At 47.7% G+C, this 20,000-nt stretch overlaps 1 protein-coding gene across 6 annotated transcripts in view; it reads right to left on the reverse strand.

Annotated features, from left to right (window-relative positions):
• Ebf3 (EBF transcription factor 3) overlaps positions 1-20,000 on the reverse strand; it is a 119,504-nt gene that overhangs the window by 12,136 nt on the left and 87,368 nt on the right. For all 6 annotated transcript variants that reach the window (XM_021166696.1, XM_021166694.1, XM_021166693.1 and 3 more), the window contains exons 9-11: positions 19,856-19,986; positions 19,241-19,367; positions 462-550 (exon numbers count right to left, since the gene is read on the reverse strand). In XM_021166696.1, coding sequence (XP_021022355.1) covers positions 462-550; positions 19,241-19,367; positions 19,856-19,986 — 347 coding nt within the window. The remainder of the gene's footprint in view (positions 1-461; positions 551-19,240; positions 19,368-19,855; positions 19,987-20,000) is intronic.

The following is a 20,000-nucleotide window of genomic DNA, read 5'->3' on the forward strand; positions in this document are numbered from 1 at the left end:
CGCTAAGTCAGGGACTTATAACAAAAGCTTTGTAAACAAAAGATTAAACTGAATCGAGCTTTAGAAAATGAAAGGAAAACAAGAGTCAAGTAATCACAGATCAGACTGGAGCTGCCTAGATGGGAATCAGTGCGGGCTACTGGAGTGGAAAATGTTTAATTGAACTATTTCATTACGCGGAAGTTTATGTCCCCCTTGCAGAATCCAAAATATTGGTTATCAGAAAAGCTATTTTTTCCTCTCCCTTTAAAGAGATGGCCCTCCAAAGAAGCAACCTACAGCGAGAGTCTGCGTACCACTGTGGGCTACGAAGCTACCCATACCTGTTGGCCTTGATATGGGTACAGGGTTTGGGCTGTCTGGCATTTTCCTTCCCAGAATGAGTATCCACCACCCCCGAACCAGAAGCAGTCTGGTAGTGACCCCAACCTGTGTGGGGCATCATGCACTCTTGTACTAACCTTGGGTAACCTTTCGGGGTCACCTGGATGTCTGGGTATCACTTTCTGCAACCTCTGGAAGCCGTAATCTATGGTTGGCTCATTAAGGGCTGCAACAGGGACACACAAACACAGGGTAAGTCAGTCACTGCCATTCCACCATCCACTGTGCAGTTACTGCATGCTTACATACAGATGTGCAGTTCTTCCCCACTATGCCTCCACAGAAGCACCCCTGCATGTTGGCCCTGCCTTAAGGAGCAGACTCCCCCCCCCACTTCTTCTGTACATAAAAGCAATGATTATTTCTAATCTATAATTAGACTAGAAGAAAGTCAAAGGGTGGCTCCGTATATTGTAAAAATGGCGGTGCAGTCCCACAGTGACAGGTCTTGAGGCCATATATAGCCATCACCACAGCCATGATGTGGCGCCTGCATCACACGGTGCGTTCCTCACCAGCCAGGGATTTATGGGAAACTGGCAATTATGACATATGTCCGGCTATTGCTAGCCTCAGATTTATCCCTGTGGTCCTTTTTTGTCTAGCATATTGCCTGAGCACAGACCAGGCAGGAGGAACACTTACTCTTGCAAAGCTTTAATAATCTGTGAATGGCTGACTACAAACTGATATAGAGCGCTATCATTCCACAGCTGCAATCCACCAGCCCCACGAAATTGCCGGCCACAAATAGTAATTAATCTTTTTATCCCTCAAATTGTAATTTTGACTATGAACTGTGCGTGGCCATAAATCAGAGGCACATGCACCCTGTACAGTGCATGAATCACAGCCGGGACTCCATTCGACTGCACACACTGTGTTTAACAAGCTTTCTAAGGAGCCATCGGGCTTTATTACGGCTCTGCCTGACTCCAACAAAAACTGAGCCCGGAGGCCCGGGGACACGAGTTAAGATGAAAATACTTATTAGAGTACATTATTTCTTGATGTAGATATCGTTTTCTGTGGAGTAACTCCATGGTGCACGGCGAGACATAAATCAGGAGGTTTTCGGAGACTAATAAGACCTGCCGCCATCTATTCATTACTCCGCCCGCAATTTGGGCCATCACTCATTAGTAATTTGATGATTAACGCCACCCAGGTCTGTGGAGTGCGGGAGAACACAAAAGGCCATAGCTTCCTAAGAGGAAGCTTGGGGCTGCCTTGGAAAGTGCTCTCCACAATAATTGGTCACCATTATCCTCGAGTGCTGGGCTGTCGGTGTGTCTTGTAAGCAACCCAGGACGCCTTACACGTACACTCAATAATGCGCCTGAAAGTTGAGGACCACAATATGATTTGACATTCCATCATACATCCTGGAGACAAAGGTCCGCACAGGAATGTGAAGTAAGACATTTTCTTGTTAATAAAGCATTGATCCGATGTATTGATTTTACATGACACGGCTTTTGCTGGGATTTTGCCCTCTTTTTTCTTTGCAAATAGTAAAACCCTTCAAAATGCCTTGGTGTATGTGACATGGCAAAATTTCTAACTCTCTGTGATGTAAATTCTATATGTGTAAAACCACTTCATAATCAGCCCATTAATCATCAGAAGCTGTCAGCATTGACTGGGGGGACAATTTGTCATGTCTCTGCCTCGGCACAGGCAAGGGTGTCAGGCAAAAATGCAGTGTGGGCATCAGGGAGGATGGGCTCCAGTCCCAGCAAACGACTTGGTCCAAAAAGGGTAAGATGGAGTATTATGTTTCTTGATCGGGGTGGTGAGGGGGGAAGGTAGCCCAGTGTGCATTCCTAGCATGTCATGTTTCTCCTCTCTGCCAGCTAATCACCACGACTGTTTGACTTAATGAATCGGCCTGATGAAAGGTGATCAGAAAAGATAGATGGGCAGCCGTTATTGATCTCATGCAAATGCCCCTGACAGGTGATAGGCGCTTTAATGCAAGCTCTTAGAAGCTTTATGACTGTGATAAGCATACACTCACTCTAGCAGAGACGTTCTCCAGTGTCTTGGCTGAAATGGTACTCTTCTATGACCCACAGTGTCACGTAAACAGTATAAATATGAGGGCACCTTTCATCTCTCGATTCGAACCAACAGGCATGAGCAGCATGAATATACCACCAAAGTAAGTAGGTGAGGCACATCAGGAAAGTTCAGGCAGGGTACAAAAGTATGCCAGGGCCAGTCCCCACCAGACTGGATAAGCCACACAGCAAGGGACTTAGTGCTGCTCTTCCAGCCAGAAGATGTCCTTCCCCCAGGGGTCCGGCTCCAGAATCTCAAATGTATTTATATAGCAAAAGTGTTGGAACCTGTCTCCTCTTTAGTAGCAGGAGCATCAGCAGGCCTTTACAGTCCTGGGAGTTCCTGCTTCCGAGGTGGACCTCCTCCCCACGTACCTCTGGATCCCTTGGAGCATTGTCTGGTCCCGTTGAAGGCCAGCAGCCCTCAGACCCCCAAGGAGCCCATTCCTACCCAGGGCTGGTGAAGACTGGCTCAATCCTCACTGGCCAATTCTGCAACTAGAGGAGAAAGCACGGGATCTCCCCACACATCTAATAACCCCTCAGCATGTGGAGTTTACAGCCTAGAGCCCAGCCGAGCCAGGGCAAGGCACTGGCACGTCCAGTCACAGAGCCCCGAGCCAGGCCAATCAATACCACTTTCCTGTTTTAGAACTGGGTAATTATGAGGGGGAGAGATTGCCTGACCTTTCACCTGCACTGCATTACTTTGCTGATATTAAGATAAATTGCCTGATTTTGGGTAAACATATGCTGCAATTCAAACTGTCAGCACTGGTTTGCTCAGGGATAATTTGTATTGATCTCCCAGCTTCTTCCCAATTTTGCTTACTGACCTCGTGGATAATTAGAGAAGGAGCCCTGGGTGAGCTCAAGTCGGGGATGAAGAAGAAATATGAAGAAGAATAAAGCAAATTTGTTTTATGTTAATATTTGTTGGTCCGCCCCTCACATCTGTCAGCATCAGCAAAGCCATAAATTAATGCCTTTGGTTCCCGAGCAATTTATTCCCAGGAATTATTTAGCAGCATGCTTAGTCTCCGAACATGTGTCACTGGGTTAAATTAATTTAAACTCTGCCTTAAACACAACAAAACAAATGTTATTTTCTGCTGAAGGGGAAAAAACAATAACGTTTATCAAAAATGTATCTGTAAGCTAGCACCTTTCTGCATGGATTTCCGTCAATCCATGAAAGGGAGGGTGGGTTTTCTAATAAATCCCCCCCTCCGGAAGTAATTAGCACCCATTATTTGTCCTGAATTCAAATTTCGCTAAGATGGCCTGCTGCCTGTAGGAGATGAATGTATGTGTGAAATTATATCGTTTAAGATATGTCAGATTACAAGGCTGTTGTATCAAAAGTCATAAAACAAATCTCCCCTGTGAAATATCTCTTTATTAACTGTGCCATAAGATATTAACATTCCTCATTTAGTGGAGGGCCTTTTATCTGTTTCAAATACATTATTCGTCCTTTTGGAGATAAACTGTATTAATATCCATTTGAGTAGGCTACTGTGGCCTAATGCATAGTAATTTTTGTTGGAGAGCTTTTATTTTAGAATAAGAAAATTACACAGCAATAAAACCTGAATGAATCAGAAGCTAGAATGGCCGGGAATCACATTCCATGCCAAATGAGGCAGGCAATCAGGCAGCCTGTGAAAGGCCAGATATCCGGCTATCATATGCAGGCCAGTCTCCAGTGTGGGTCCTACAAATAGAGCCTGACATGGCCACATAGACTTGATTCCGCACGCCGGATAGCCTGCAGCTTGTGAAGGGCGCATATTTAAATATATTCAAGTGTACTGGAGTTAATCTCGTTACTTTACATGCATTGAAGTCATAACAGAAGAAGCGTTCTAAATATTTAAGTCATGCCCATGTACTGGGGGATTAATCATAGCGCAATTGATAAAATTTTAACGGTCTGTGATGTCGGTTCAAGTTGGGATTGCCAGAGCTAATGTGGCAGCCGAAAATGGCATCAGGCTTTGAGCTGCAGCTGGGGCCAGAGTAGCTCCAACTGGCCTGCTGCAATTAGAAACATACCAATGGGCAACCGTGCTGGGTTTTTCTTTCTTGTGACATCAGTCATTGTAGTTTACATTTTGAAGGCTGAACTGTCTTTGTCAGCCAGCCCTGCTCAGGGGTCTGTGTTGTTCTCCAACATCCCAAAATGTAAATGGCTTTCGCCAGACTTCAATGGCTAATCCATTGGTGTGTAAACCCTATTCACTTATGTGATAAGGGGACATGCTCCTGACCACAGATGACATGTAGAAGACATTGCAGATCAAAAAAGCAATGTTTAGGGATAGGATACTTCCTTACAGAGAAAAAAACTCCTAGGAAGGAAACTAAGCCCCAGGAATTTTTGAAAGGCCAACCCATTCACCAGAAATTTACTAAGCAGCTACTATGCTTTCAGGGCTCAGCTGTGCCTGCATCCCAGTGGTGTGAAACATTTCCCCAAGGGCAGCTGTCAAGAGCCAAAAATGTTGTTGTGGACAGCTCTCCACACTCACACACTCCAGTCCAGGGGACTCCTTGGTGGTAGAAGTGGACAGGACCATTGCATGAAGGAGGGGCCGGCAGTGACAAAGCTTAATTGTGACAACAACCTCCTGAACACCTTGCCTCCATTCCAGGGAGACCCGGATCCGGCTGCCAGCCAGGGAGCAGTGGGCCACCTTTAAAGACTGCTGGAGTAATTGCTCTTCCAGCACAGTTGTATCTTTAAAACAGTGACATTAAACACACGACGGGGAGACTCCTAGGTAGGAAACAGCTGCTTTTAGCACCATCTTTCCACCCTGGAAGCTCAAGCCAGCATGCAGGTTGCAGTGCAGCAGAGTCTCCTGCCCAAAAACCCTGACTCCAACAGTAACAACAGGAAGACATTCATTTGCTCCATTCCAGCTGCTGGCTGCAGCTATTAAGTGAGCCCCAGTTTCATTTCAATAATGATCGGCTTCCTGTAACTTCCCAATCATGCATTTGTCATAATGCAGTAATTTTCTTGCTACAAACAGATCCTCATAATGAGGCCGTTTTTCACATTAGCAACATAACTACATAACAAGAACATCTGTAGTTCCTTTTCCGAGGGACAAGAACGTGCTTCAATTAAGGCAATGGGTTTGTTAAATAAGATATAGTATATTTTACTAACAGGGCTACCCAGACCCTGCCCCAACAGACTACAAGCCGTCAGTGTGCCTGAATGAACACAGGTTGTAATGTGTAAAAATTAAATAAAGTAAAATTAAATTGCTCAATACAAAGACATTCCTCTAGAGGGTGTTGGTGATTTTAGTGACAAAGTGCTATTTGCTGACAAGTAGTTTACACATTAACCAGCCGAATCCAAGGGGGAAAAATGCCAATAGCAATTATATCACCTTGAGGTTATTAAATGTCCCACTGATAAGTAACTAGGTGAGCTTGACCAGGTGATAAAGACTGCTGAGAGCAAACGATTGCTTGTGAAGAATGCTTCTCTGCCCCGCTGTTTCTCCAGATAGCTTTTCTTTCAAAAATGACTGTATAAAAAGTTGCATTAAAAAATGTGTGGCTTCGGAAGTCAAAATTGATGCTTAGCCGCCCCCACACCCCGCGTCCCCCCTGCTCCAGCTAGAGCACTTTCAGCATTCCACCTCAGAACACTACACAAAGTCCCCAAATGTCTGGGGTTTTCTCTCCCCCTTTTTTAGGCTTTAAAATGATGCTAAGTTCTCCACTTTATCATCAACTGTCTCCTGCAAGCGCATTTCATCTATAAGAAATTCAGATGCTCGGGAAATTAAAATTTCAAAGATCTGCTGCAAAAAAAAAATCAATGGGGCAAGATCAATGCTCATAGAAATTTCATGAACTTTGAACTGATCCAGGCATGATGATGAGGGGTGGCTGGAGTCGCAGGCAGCTGACGGCTTTTAGTGTGGATGAGAAGCAGCCGGACAGCGGGGAGGAGTGCCACGGTTTACCTGGGCTTTTGCTTTCATATTTTGTTGGACAAAAATTTTTAATTTTTAGTCTATTCCAGTAACAAGCAGAAACAGGGGGTGAAAAATCCTCCTTCCCAACCCAGTGTGTGGATCTCCCTGCTTAGGAGCACCTAATGCTTTGCACACTAACGCAGCCACAAAATGAAATCGGTTCCCTTTGCAGCCGATTGCAGGTGCAAATTAATATTGTAAAATGAAGATCAATACATGGACAGGGCCAAATCAATAGTGGCTAAATTATTGCTGCATTTTCCTCCTCATTCAAGATGAGTTGTGTTTTCCTCTCAAAGTCAATACTTCGCAGCTTTTCTCATTAATTTCTCAATAAATTTGGCAATGAATTTCAATCACAGAACTCGGCAGGGTGAGCTAAGCATTGTGGTGTGCATGGGAAACACAAAGGCCACACGGTCCCCACATCGCTCAGTGGGGTGCTTGGCCTGGCTAAGGGACAAACAGTGAAGACAGAGGTCACCCTTCTGCACCTAGACGCCAACTCCAAATTTGATGTCTCCTGTGAGTTGCTTGGGACTTGTCTTGTGTCTGCTCTGGGCCACTGTGGGGGACACATTCCCAATGCCGGGCCCACCTAGGGGTCAGTCTCAATTTCCCATCAGTTCCTCCAGAACTTACCGTATTCCATCAGCATGTCTTCTTGGAATAAGAAGAGCACCACAGTTGACTTCTATAATTGGGATTTGGAGCCTCCCTGCACACTCGGGGAATTCTGTTCTGGTATTCATAGAGGCAGCCCAACCGGGCCTACTGCACAGGGACCCACTTCCATTCACCACTGCCTGGCAGCGGATGGCAGTATTGTGATGTGACACCAAATGCAGAAAAGGGGGCAGCCCATCTTCCTTGTTACCAAAATAATACCCTTGCTGACAACTATTGGACTGCATTCAAACACTTTTGTTTACATACCTCAAAGAATGCATTGGATTGTGGCTTGCATAGGCATGGGGGAACTACACCAACCAAGCCCAGCCCTATAGCTGAAGAAAACCAGGCCCTGGAGCCTGCGCTCTGCACACCACACCTGTCCATCTCAGGATGGTCCAGCACAGACACACCCCAGACTAAGGTCTGCCAATCCCTGATGGGACACCCCCCATTCCCAAAGCTGCAATTTTAACCAGCTCTCTAGGCAGAGAGGTATGCTCCAAAGGGAGGCAGCAGTGAGTAAAGCCACCCTCAATAAGCTTCCATATGTCACTCTCTGCTTCAGGAAAGCAAGTTCCCTGTGTCCTCATCCTCTCGGAGATTTCATGGGAGGTGGAAGGAGGTCATAAAAGCCAAGAGAGAAGCACACTCTGTAGACAGCAGTAGATGTGCACACTTAAAACCAGCAGGAAGAAGATCTCAGTGCGGAGTACGGTTGCAGAGCAAGCTTGGAAGCCAGCTCTCCCAGGCTGCAGACACCCTGGCTGTGGAGTAAGATAAAGGTCCCTCTTGAGGGCTGAGTGTCCCTGCTCCCATTGTGGAAACCTCTACTTCCTGGAAAGTGTAAGGAGGGCCACTTCAGCCTCGTTCAGAGCAGTGCGTGTAGCTGGTGCTTAAAGGTACTGAGGCACAGCGGTCAGGCTTCTGGAAGGTACCAGGCCTACATGACAAAGCATCTCTATCAAGCATCTCTAATTTCGAGGCACAACATGAGCATACTGCTTGTCTGACATCTGCATGGATTTGTCCCTAATATCTCTATGTCCATCAGTCTATACACACAAAAGCAACCATGTGGTACATCCATTCAATGGAATACTACTAAGATGTGTAAAGACATGTCTCTGGACACATGCCACAGTGGAACCCAAGAACATCATATGCTGTGTGAAAGAAGTCAGCCCCAAAGGCTGTGTATTGTATGATCTGCTCCTACAGGAGTGGGAGAGTTAGACCAGTAGCCGCCAAAGCCAGGGATGGAAGGGAACGATGAGAATGTGGAGCACAGTTCAGGGAAAAAAAACACTGCGGTAGGTTTACAACAATGTGCACATAAAAAGCTTTTGAGCCAGGCAGTGATGGCACACGCCTTTAATCCCAGCACTTGGGAGGCAGAGGCAGGCAGATTTCTGAGTTCGAAGCCAGCCTGGTCTATAGAGTGAGTTCCAGGACAGCCAGGGCTACACAGAGAAACCCTGTCTTGAAAAAACAAAAAACAAAACCACCTTTTGTTTCTCAGCTTCTCCTCACCGTCTTTGTACATCAGCTGTACTCAAAGCAGATGTGAGGTCCCTAGCATTTACACCCCCATGTTGACTGTGGCACTATTCACAATAGCCAAGATATAGAGCCAGCCTGGGTTCCATCAGCGGGAGACGTTAGGAAGAAGCACATGCACGCTATGGAGTCTTAGCCATGAAAAACAAAGCAAAACAGAAATCAGAGATTTGCAGGAAGATGGGTAGAAGTGGAGATCACTGTGTTAAGTAAGCCAGACCCAGATGAATTTCGAATGTTTTTCCTCATAAGCAAAATTTAGATTTTTTTTTTTAAGTAGAGGGAACATAACAGGTTCAAAGGGAAGAGGAACGGGAGGTGGTGAGGAAGACAGAAAGACAAAACATTGCATGTTATGTGTGGGAATGTCACAATAGACCCCATGCTAACTGTAGGTGGGGGAATGGTAATGAAGGCTTTCATCTGGGTGTGTCTGTGCTCAGGGAAATGCTATTCTGCATGCTTACATCTATTCGGCAGGTAGCACAGGTGCTCCCAGCAAGAGCAGAGACCCATGCAGCTGTGCACCGAGAGACTCCCATGCAGGATTTCCCAGCACACTTTTCCCTTCTGTCTTCCCACTGGCATCTAATTCCAGGTCTTTCAGGATGAATACGGAAGGAAAGAAATATTTGGAGGCAAAGCCTTTAAACACATGGCCAGGATTAACATAAGCGCTGGAATCCTCAAAGCTCAGGCCTTGTGCACAGGGCACTGCACTCTATATGTGCCATGGAGAGCAGCCCTGCTGGCCAGATATGCTGCTGCGTGTCTGCGACCCTGGCTCTCAGGAGGCAGAGGCAGGAGGATCAGGCACTTAAAGCCAACCTGAGCTTCATAGGCAGATGAATTTAAAAGGGGGGGGGCTAGCTGGGAAGAAAATTGCTTTCAGTGGGAGGGGGCTGGGAAAAGAAAATAGGGAATGAATGACCTAAAGTATATCACATATAAGATTATATCATATATAAGATGAACCTGTCAAAGAATTAGGAAGGGGAGAAGGATGGGGAGGAAGGGCCAAGCTCTGCTTTCATGCATGTTGGAGATGACAAGTTGTCTGTGAACCTGAGGCGACTGGTCCTCACCTGTGACCTTTATAGCTTCTATGCCCCTCCATCCCCCCCCCACACACACACACACATCCACTTGCTCCCTGGACACCCAAGAGCAGGTCACATTCTTCATGGAAATCTTCCTCACCCTTGCTGAGCACCTAGGATGCAGCCTCCAGGGCCATTTCCAGAGAAAAGCCCACAGCTCTGCCACCTGCAAGTTCTCAGGGAGCCATTGCTATCCCCCAAATCCAAGATGTGAGAATACTGTTTGTATGGAGGCTGTTTTTCCGAACTCCTCTCCACCCCTGTTTCTTTCCCACAAGGCTGAGTCAGTGCAGTTGTGGCCATGTTCATGCTGGATGTGTGTCACAGGCCATGGAAATCCCAGGGAGCTTCCAAGAACCCACTGCTGCCCAAGCAAGGTGTGTTTCCCCCTTGCCCAGGTACCCCCATCCCTGAGCACCTAAAGAGTTGCTGATTTTCCTTCCCAAGAGTCACCCACAATACCCTACTGAGGACTCAGCCCAGATATGCACGAGATAAACACTGACCCCCAGAAGGCAGACCCCAAACCACAGTGATCTGTGTTGCACCACCACATCATGTCTAAAACTGAAACACCCCGTTCCCCTTGGTGACCATCCAGTCACCTGGCTTTCCCAAGCTCCTGGCTGAGGAGCAGTGAATGAGAAGGTGCAACATCCATGGGTGGATACAGGGACCAGTTTCTCTAATGATGCCATGACAAAGACCAAATAGAACCTACCTGGGGCTCTGTTCAAGGCAGTACTATGGGTACAGGGTCCCCTGAAGGCAGGGAGGCCTGTGAGCCTGTGGCCTCTGGCAGCTATAGGCTGTCTCACTAACAAATAGCAAGCTAACTTCACTTGGGGAATAACTGCTGTTTCTACCCACAGGAAGCGCTTAAGGGAATTCTAAAGTCTTTGGCTTAGGATATACCCCAACTGGATGGCAAGGACATACACAGCAGCCACCTGCCATACCCATGAACACACAACAGGAGCCTGGACCCTTGATGTGTGTGCCCTAAGTGCTAACAGACCCAAGCTTCCGTGAGGGATTTCATGTTGAGAGTACTGACATCAAAGACAATACACTGTCGGATAGGCGATGAAGGGCTCTCATGTACACATCAGGGCAGCTACACTGACATGGAGCCAAGATCTTGGCTAGGACCAAGGAGCACAGGCCAATAGTACTTCCCTATCCCCATAGAGACCAAAGGAGATATGTCAGTCAGAGATAAAGGGGAGGAGGCCTAACCCCAAACCCAACCTCATAGCTTTCCAGACAACCAACTTCTCTGTGGCCACAGGATGCCTAGAGGGACAGATCTGGGCCTACAAAGGCTCAGAGATCTCAGGGCCCCATAACCTAGCAGTCGGGTTTCCACATATGGAATGTTGAGCTTGAGGAGAGAATTTAGTTAACTAGAGTCAAAGAAAAAAAAAGGACTCATGATAATGCTATGTCTTCAAGACAAATAAAAACTCCTCTGGTGGGAGAAGAGTATACCAAGATCTGCTGCAATGGCTCCTGGTCCCCATAGAGTTTGTGTTTTAAATTGTCACATGATCCCTTCTGCACCTTCAACAGATATGCACCACTCCATCAGCCCATGCCTGCAAAACCCAAATGGGGGAATCCCATCTCCTCTTCAGGGCCACAGGAACCTTTGTAGTTATCCAGGGTCAACAATCTGCATCTCAGATTTCCATTTTGTTGTTGAATTAAAAATCACCCAAAGGGAAGAAAGTTGGATCCTGATAATTTTCTACAACAAATTTAAAAGGCCCAGAAGTCAAGCAACAGTTCTTTGAACGTATCTTTTTCTCAGATGTTTCTGCATATCCCAAGTCTTGTTCTACTCCACTAGACATGGACAAGACCTAAGACCGTCTAGAAATACAAGCTTTCTAATGGAGACACACAGGGACCTCACTCCAGTTCTCCAAGGAGCCAGCCTTCACAGAACATTCCAGAGTAAAACACTCTCCCACCATCTCCTCATGTCCACCATACCCTCATGTCCACCATCTCCTTATGTCCACCACACATGTGGGGGTGGACTTTGTGGGAGGAAGCTCAAGCTCCATGCTATGAGTCCAAGAACCAAGGAGTAGCTATGCCCCTTGTCACCATGATAGGACCAATGGGCAGTTTATCTCCCCTCCTCCTCAGGGTCAGAATCGCTACTTCCTTTTAAAGTTCTCCATCAAGATGTTGGCTCCACAGCTGCATTGGTTCTCATGATCAACCGCTGGAGGGTTCCCTGGAACGACCTGGTACCTTAAACCTTATTCTTTTGTCCTGCTTATTCTTTCCTTGCTCACCTTCATTGTGCTGTGCTTTTTAAATGGCCATTAGTTCATGTCGGTCGTCCACTCCCCCACTAACCCTCAGTGTCTTTCCCAGCCAGAAATGGAAATAAAACTCCCCTAGATAGTGCTGCCGGAAGGGGGGATAAGAAGCAGGGACACTGCCTATGTCAAAGAAAGAGGGTCAGGCCTGTCTCTCCCATCCACAACCTGCCTACCCTAAGTGAAGCCAACGACCCTTTTGTCCTTTGGGTAAGACAAATGGCCGTCTCCTTGAAGCCATGTCTTGTCAGGTGGGCTGCGAAGTCAATACCTTCACCTTGGTATGGAAACTTTGTGATTTATCAGTCCGTCTCCCCTCTTGGGTTCACGCAGTCCCAACATACACAGCCAATCGGGCACATGGAGCAGACTGGTCACAGCCAGCTGGAAAGCAACCAAAGCCTCTGTGATGACAGACAAATGTGTCTTCTTAGCAACAGCCCAAAAGCACTTGACTTGTACTAATAACAAAAAGGCCACGCTGGTCACCGTGGGTCTAAAGACGAAGCACCCTGTCACCAGCCTGGTTGGGAAATTAGCAAATAATGTTCTTTTCCTTGATAAATGGGTGACAGCCCCGTCTCACCAATCATTTTTAACATTTTGATGCATGCCTATGATCCCACTGGAGGGGCAGAAAAGTTTACTGGCCCTCAATTTTCACATGATGAATGGAACTCTCTAAATGTGCGATTTCTGTATGAGGTATAGTTCATTTTAAGCAATTCTGGTAAATGGGTGTCACTGATTAGGACAAATTGTCTACTTGTGCTGTGCCTCATTCTCCCGCCCTCCTTTGAGACAGGAAAGAGGAGACCGCAGGGATAGGGAGCCTTCACACAGCCCTCTTTAAAGGGGTATGTTCTCCAGCCATACCCCCAGCACCCTCTTGGCACACAGCAACTTCGCTGATTGTGGCTCAGGGAGAGCCAGGTGCCACCCAAGGGAGGACACCAGGTGAATGCTACCTCCTTGCCTGAGGCTCATAGGGACCCACCCACAGCCTTCAGTCCCCACTCCCAGGGGAAGGGGCTGAGGCCTGGAAGCTTACCACCTAGTCCTTGTGAAAAACAACACAAAATTACCACCCTAAGCTATCCATGCTTAGACATGTGGCAAAAAGCAAGAGTGGGGTGAGGCTGGGAGGAAGGTGGTGCTATTTGAGTCATGGAATAAAGTTTCAATTTTGGGAGCCTAAAGATGGCCTGAGCTGACAGTGCAGCCTCATGCTAACCTTCAAGACCAGTAATTTGACATAAGGGTCAATGTATTCAGGGGCATCCACTACCAGGAGGTGGCTGGGTGTGATGAGGATACAGACATTCTGAAACACCCAACAGGGACCACCATCATGGGTGACAGGTATGGCCACGGGCATACCCACTGGACACAGGAAAGGGAAGTAGGGTGTCTGGCTGACTTTGGCAGGGGAGGTGGAATCTCTCATGACTCTGGGTCAAAAGCCCCACATTCTCGCAGCCAGTAGGATAGGATGTGTTCCTGGATTGTACACAGCAGTGGCTTGGAGTGTAGGACTGAAATAATTGGGTGGTTTGTGTTTAACATTCGGTTTAGCAGAATGCAAACGGCATGGATCGTGGGCGGCAATTTAGAATCATTTGTTCTGCAGATACAAATGATTTGTTGGGAGAACCACAGGCCAGGGAGAGAGGAAACTGGAGCTGTCCGGCTGTGGTGAAGGGTGTTTGAAATCCATAGCGTGGACAGAACCATGTCTAAATATTCACAAACAACCTTTCCACGTGCCAGAAACACAAGGGTTTCCCCAGGTAAGGAGAAATGACATGGAAGGTGGAAGCCAGCCAGGAGACTCAATAAGAGTGAAACCGTCTCCTGACAGGTACAGGATGGAGCTGGCACCCCTCAACGTGAAGCCAGGGTGGAGCTGGCACCCCTCAAAATGGAGCCAGTTTTAAAACACAGTGCAACCTCTTTCTAAAAAGACAAACCTAAACACTATCAGAGAGAACAGAAACTGCTTGCAATTACTGACTGAGGGATGGTCTCCCAAGCCTGACATCAAATGCACACATGTCTGTATGAAAAGATTCCCATCCAATGAAAGCATCACAGACCTGGGGCCCTTCCAGATATCCACCGTGTGTCCACTTTAGACGGGTCTATGCTGCCTGCCAGCATCTTGTTGAGTGACTGGGCTCAGTCTGTTACTGGCGACATGTTGACTCCCGGTAATTTGTGATAATTTCTTTAATTGAGCAAAAAAAGAATTCTCTAAAATGAGGGTGGGTCAATCAAACTTCAGGGCAGGAGGTCAGCCAAAAAAGCCCCCAAATGCCATTCCTGGTGTCTCGTGAACTAGGCTTAAACCCAGGCCACAGCAGCAGCCTCTGCTCCTTTGCTAATCAGGAAACATTTTGCCAAATGTCCATTGTGAGCCCCCCCCCTCCCTCCCTCTCCCTCTCCCTCTCCCCCTCTCTCTTCCTTCTCCCTCTCCCTCTCCCTCTCCCCCCCCCTCTCCCTCCCCCTCTTCCTTCTCCCCTCTCTCTCTCTCTCCCCCTCCCTCCCTCCCTCCCTCCTTCATTTCCTCTCCCTCCCCACCATACACTTCATACTTGAGAACAGGCCTGCAAAAAGCGTTTTCATGAGAACATAATCTCAATTAGAAGCGTACAAATTCTAAACCAACTTAATCAGGTAATGCCATAATGTTTCTATTCTAATTAAAAAATAATTTCTTTTATTACTCTTAACAATGCGATGTGTTTGTAGCAGTAAAAATATGAGAGCAAAAGCTGCTTGATTTCGCCTATATGGTAAGTTCCTCAGGTAGGCAACTCCGGGACTGTTTAATTATTATTAAACAAGTCAATGGTATGCTATTAGACAAATATTAAAACAAGCATTGCACTTGGTTATTAATTTGAACTATTCACTTTTAAATGCAGCAAATATCTCATTAATTTAATTTTAGGTGCCCACCAGTTTATATTGCATTTTACAGTCTAAAGGCAATTTACTATTAACTGGCAATTACATACACAGTGATTGTTAATTCTGCTTCTAAGTGCTAGCCGCTTGAAAATTGTTCTCTCTCTCTAATTTCTGACCTTCTTACAGCAGAGGTGAGGCTCGCTGGGAATACAGAGAACTCCTATGGAAGAGCTGGACATGTCATTTGTGGCTCATTCTTTTAATTCACCGTGCTAATCAACTGAACCGCCACAGTCTCCCAAGGTAATTGTGACTTGAGAGGGACTATGAACGACAGCCAAGGGGCTAGATGGATGGGGCCTGGCCAGCCTTCCCCTTCCAGGGGCAGAGGCTGAGCACGACCACTCTGGGTTGACTAATAGGGTCTGGTTTTGAAAAATCTGGTGTTTCTCAGGTCACTGTAAACAGCTCATTTAGACCTCTGCCAAGTCCCTCCCAGCCTTTGGCAGGCTAGTGGCAGCCCCTCCTCCAAGCCCAGGTTCATTATCCAGTGGCCCTGCAGCCCCACAGCTGGCTTCATGCCGGGAAGGTTAAATGTGAAGGTGTCCCAGCAGCCTCCGGGGCCTGGGCACACTGATGGGAAACAGACGCCCAGGGGATGGCGCCCATGTTGTGACATCCAGAGGGGCTGGCTCAGTTTTCATTGGGGAGAGGGAGTCCCTGTGATTACCTCATTGTCCCCATCAATTTCAGGGCAATGCAAATCAGACAGAAGCTTCCAGGCCAGACAGGTTATGACCCCACCTTTCCTCTGCTCCCTGAGAGTATAAAGTCCTGTATCCCTTACACACATGTGAAATGTATATTCCTGGTAATGATCACACACACACATGCACATACACACATACACACACACACACACACACACACTCACACACACACACACACACACACACACACACACACGCTAGCTAGCTAGCTAGTTAGCTTGGAAGGGCTGAGCTTGCACAGCCTTGAAGCAAATGCTCACACATGAGGAAACAGGAAATCTCCAATCCCAGGGCAGGAGGATCTGAGTCTTGGACCTAACAAGTCTACTCAGTTTGAAAGTAGATGCAACCACGCAGGATGGACACTAAGTCTCCAGAAAGGCTCGTTGTGAGGTTATAACAAGCTCAGGAGACACTGCTGTCCTTTAGGAGGCAATGGACATTCTGGTCAAGGAGGGCATTCCACCGAGCCAGAGCGCAAGGGGCTTCAGAGAGTGTCCTTCCTTCCCTACCCACCTGTCCAGGAGAGCTGATAACAGGGACAGCTACCACATGGGCCCTATGGGACCTGCCAGCCAATGACAAGCAACTCCTCCTACCCTCCACACCTGCATCTGTTCACAAGTGTTCAAACCAGGACCTATCTGTAGCACTGGGGACAGACACGGGCCAAGGAGGAAAATCAGGACCCGAATCTCTGTGCCTTAAAACTGCTCGTAAAAGGTTTTTGTTTAAAGGGGCGGGGCATAAGGGGGCACTTCTAAAAATCAGTCATCTTCAACATTCAAACCAAAACCCCAAGAATACAAACACTCAGGGAAGAACTTGCCTAGAGCAGCCCCGAAGGGAACCAGCAGACCCTCCTAACACTCCCACTAGAGAACAAGGAGGACAGGCTGGTGAAAAGCAGGCCAGGCTTGCCAACTGTGGACACAGGCTCACTTGGGTGCCACCAGCCAAGCCAGGCCACATGAGCAGCATAGGGACTCACTCCACACCCAACCCTGCCATGTGTCCCTCAGCTCGTTGTCAGGACAAGAACAAGTGCACAAGATCTCCACATTCAAGGAGCTCAAACCGTGAACAGGCCCCACCGACCTCAGCGGAAGTCCAAGCTGTCGCTAACTTTCCACCGCTGATACTATTTACCAAGTGCCCTCTGTATGGCAGACACTTTGAGTTGCCCTTGATCCTTGCCAAAACCCCATGAAAAAGTGAGGAGAGAAAACTGAACTCAGAGGAGTTCAAATCAACATGGGCCAACAGCCAGTACCCTGAGGCATTGGGTCATCTAGTTAAATAGTCTAAGTTTTTGCATAGGGCCTGTTGCCTCAATAGCCTGAAGTTTCTGGCCAGAGACTCAGCCATATGTGGTACCCATACCACCAGCTACCTTGAGGAGTTATGTTGACTGTATGTATGGGGCGGGTGATTAGCTCATTCATGCACATGACCTCATCCCCTTGGGCTGGGGATGCCCAACCAGGCCCAAGGTAGGAGTCTAACTTCTTATCTCCCCACGAACTGGACATCCAATATGAGTACCCTCCACTGAACAGCAAAGACACTTAGTTGAAGGAATCTGCAGATGTTCCTGAATTGAACTATGGGTTAATATTTAATAGTAATCGCTCAAGTTGAACGTGAATTCAAGACGTCTAACGCACTGAACATCATTGCTGAGCACAGCCTACCATAACTAAGTTCAGAGCACTTACAAAGACTATGCAGTGTGAAGCCCATTCAGTAATACAGCGAGGAACTGCACATGCTCAGTGAACAATGCGCGGAAGGTAAGGAAACACTGGTGGGGATGGTGGAAGACCATCTCCCCAGAGGAGATCAGAAATAAGGAGAGGTATTATGGTTTGGGGGAGCCACCTGCACACAGCTTTTAAAAGATGTCCCATTTCTCTCTTTTTGTTTTAACATATTCTCAAAATCTAGAGGAACTTTTCCTTCAACCTTTAGACTTTCCCAGAGGCCAAGACTATCCCGATTCCCCCAAAGCCACTAGGCACATCAACCTTCTGCTATGCCCACAGCCCTGGATCCTTTCAGTTCTGCGATCCTGGTGCCCCACATTGACCAGGTAGGGTGCTGGGTTATCAAGAGCTAGATGCCCAAGAACAGTGGTTCCCAACCTTCCTTATGTCATGGTGATCCCCAACCATAACAATTATTTTCATTGCTACTTTATAACTGTAACTTTGCTGCTGTTGTGAATTGTAAATATTTTTGGAGATAAGGTTTGCCAAAGGGATCACAACCCATAGACTGAGAGCTGCTACCCTAAGATAAGGCTGAGCCCCACCTTGGGTGGCAGTAGGCCTACGGAGGAGCAGGGAGTCTATATGGGGCCAGTCTGCTCCTTTAGTACTTCCTGTAAAAGGAAAGAACTTTCGCATCTGTGATTTCATGAACCTTAATGTGGCAGGAAGGGGCCTCAGAAACCTCCTGTCTGCTGGATAGAGCAGAGGATGGCACCCAGTGGGATACCAGCCCAGGCCCAGGCCCAGGCCCAGGGCCCCTTCAGGTGGTAAGAGAGTGGTCAATGCTAGGGCTCCAAACCCTCCAGTATGAATGTCACCAAGCCCCTGCATAGCCACAAATAATCAACAAGCACCCATCCCTTCCACCATCCCTGGGCTTCAGCAGGAGTTGTTCTGCATCAAAACCATCCCTGGTGCCTAACGGCATGTGGAACAGACTGAGATCACAAGTCAAAATGCAGATGAGTGAAGTCAACTTCAGTTGAAGTTTCTCTGTGGCATCTATGGCATCCTCAAACAAATCAATTAAGCACTTGTGTGAGCAAAGCAGGATAGAAGCACCTCTGATGTCCCACCCACAGGGGCCACAAAGACTACCCATTCTATCCATCTGGGCTCAGGCTACTTGTATCCTCTGGAACATTGACACACCTCCCCATAAGCAACAACCCCCTGCAGAGTCTAAGATCCCAGGCTCCACTTAAGAGACCTAGCTTCCACTGGAAGCCTAGGTAGATGACAGGCTGTGACCTCTCCTTTCTGGTCACAGCTCAAGCCAACTGAAAAGCAGTGATGAGCCAGACTGACAAGTGGGTGGGCACAAGGCCTTGCATGCAGCCAGGCATGAGGCAGCCACTCTCAGGGGAGCTAGAAGCGGCTGCAGTTACCAACAACTCTCCCTGCCACTTTGCTTTACTGGTGAGAGGCAGAGGCCTGCAGATGGGGGGAAACGCCAAGGTCACACTGCCATGTCTGTCCAGTCATCATGAGCTGTCTAAGATGCAGATGGAAGTGTGCACCTGATAAAACTCAACAGCATGCCAACGGTCCTCACTCCTCTATTGTACCTCCCCCACAGTACCACCGGACACCCACCCAAGGAGGCTCCCACTGAGACGGAGCACCCACCACTGCCCCACAGAGGCTGGAGCTGCCAACTCACCAGTGTAGACAAAGCGTCCAGGAGCGCCTTTGCAGAACTGCTTAGACTTGTAGGAGAGGGTCACTTCAACAACTCCAGGGATGTGTCGAGGCGGCGTCTGCACTCGGATGGCGTGGGGGGTTATCAGCTACAGAAACCACACACATGAACAAGCGCTCAGTGGTGCAGGCCCTGAGAGGCGGACACTTGCCAGTTGGATATAATTACAAAATGAGCATAAATTGGACCATCGTCTCGGAATGTTCCCTCCTGTCACCCAGAGACTCTGGGCCTATGGTTCTTTAAGGGAAAGCTCAGCAAATGTTCCAGGGTTTTAGTTTGCAGGAAAGGCCACAGGGCATCATTCATATGAAAATCACCACCATATGTCTCCTTAAACCTGTGTCTAGTAATTCTAGAACTAATTGTTCCAGGGTACTGGAGGACCTCCTATGGCATGTTTAAAACCCAAAAGTTGTGGGAGGAGGGGCAGACCCACCCACAGGACAGCCTACCACAGGCAAACAGTAAAAGGGAACTTTGCAATAGGTGTCATATCCCTACACCAGAAACAGCTTGTCAAAACCATTCACAGAGGAGGCGACTGCTCAAGGCAGGCCCATGTCGCAGGCTTACCTCACTCCACACCAACATAGTTCCGAACACAACTTGTAGACCGTCAAAGAAGTTGTCCCCGATTATGATCACAGTGGCACCCCCCGTGGTCCAGCCTTCACTGGGGCTGATGGCCTTGATACACGGAGTGGCTGTATGCACAAGA

The sequence above is a fragment of the Mus caroli genome, chromosome 7, assembly GCF_900094665.2.
Source record: "Mus caroli chromosome 7, CAROLI_EIJ_v1.1, whole genome shotgun sequence".
NCBI classification, from domain to species: Eukaryota; Metazoa; Chordata; class Mammalia; order Rodentia; family Muridae; genus Mus; species Mus caroli.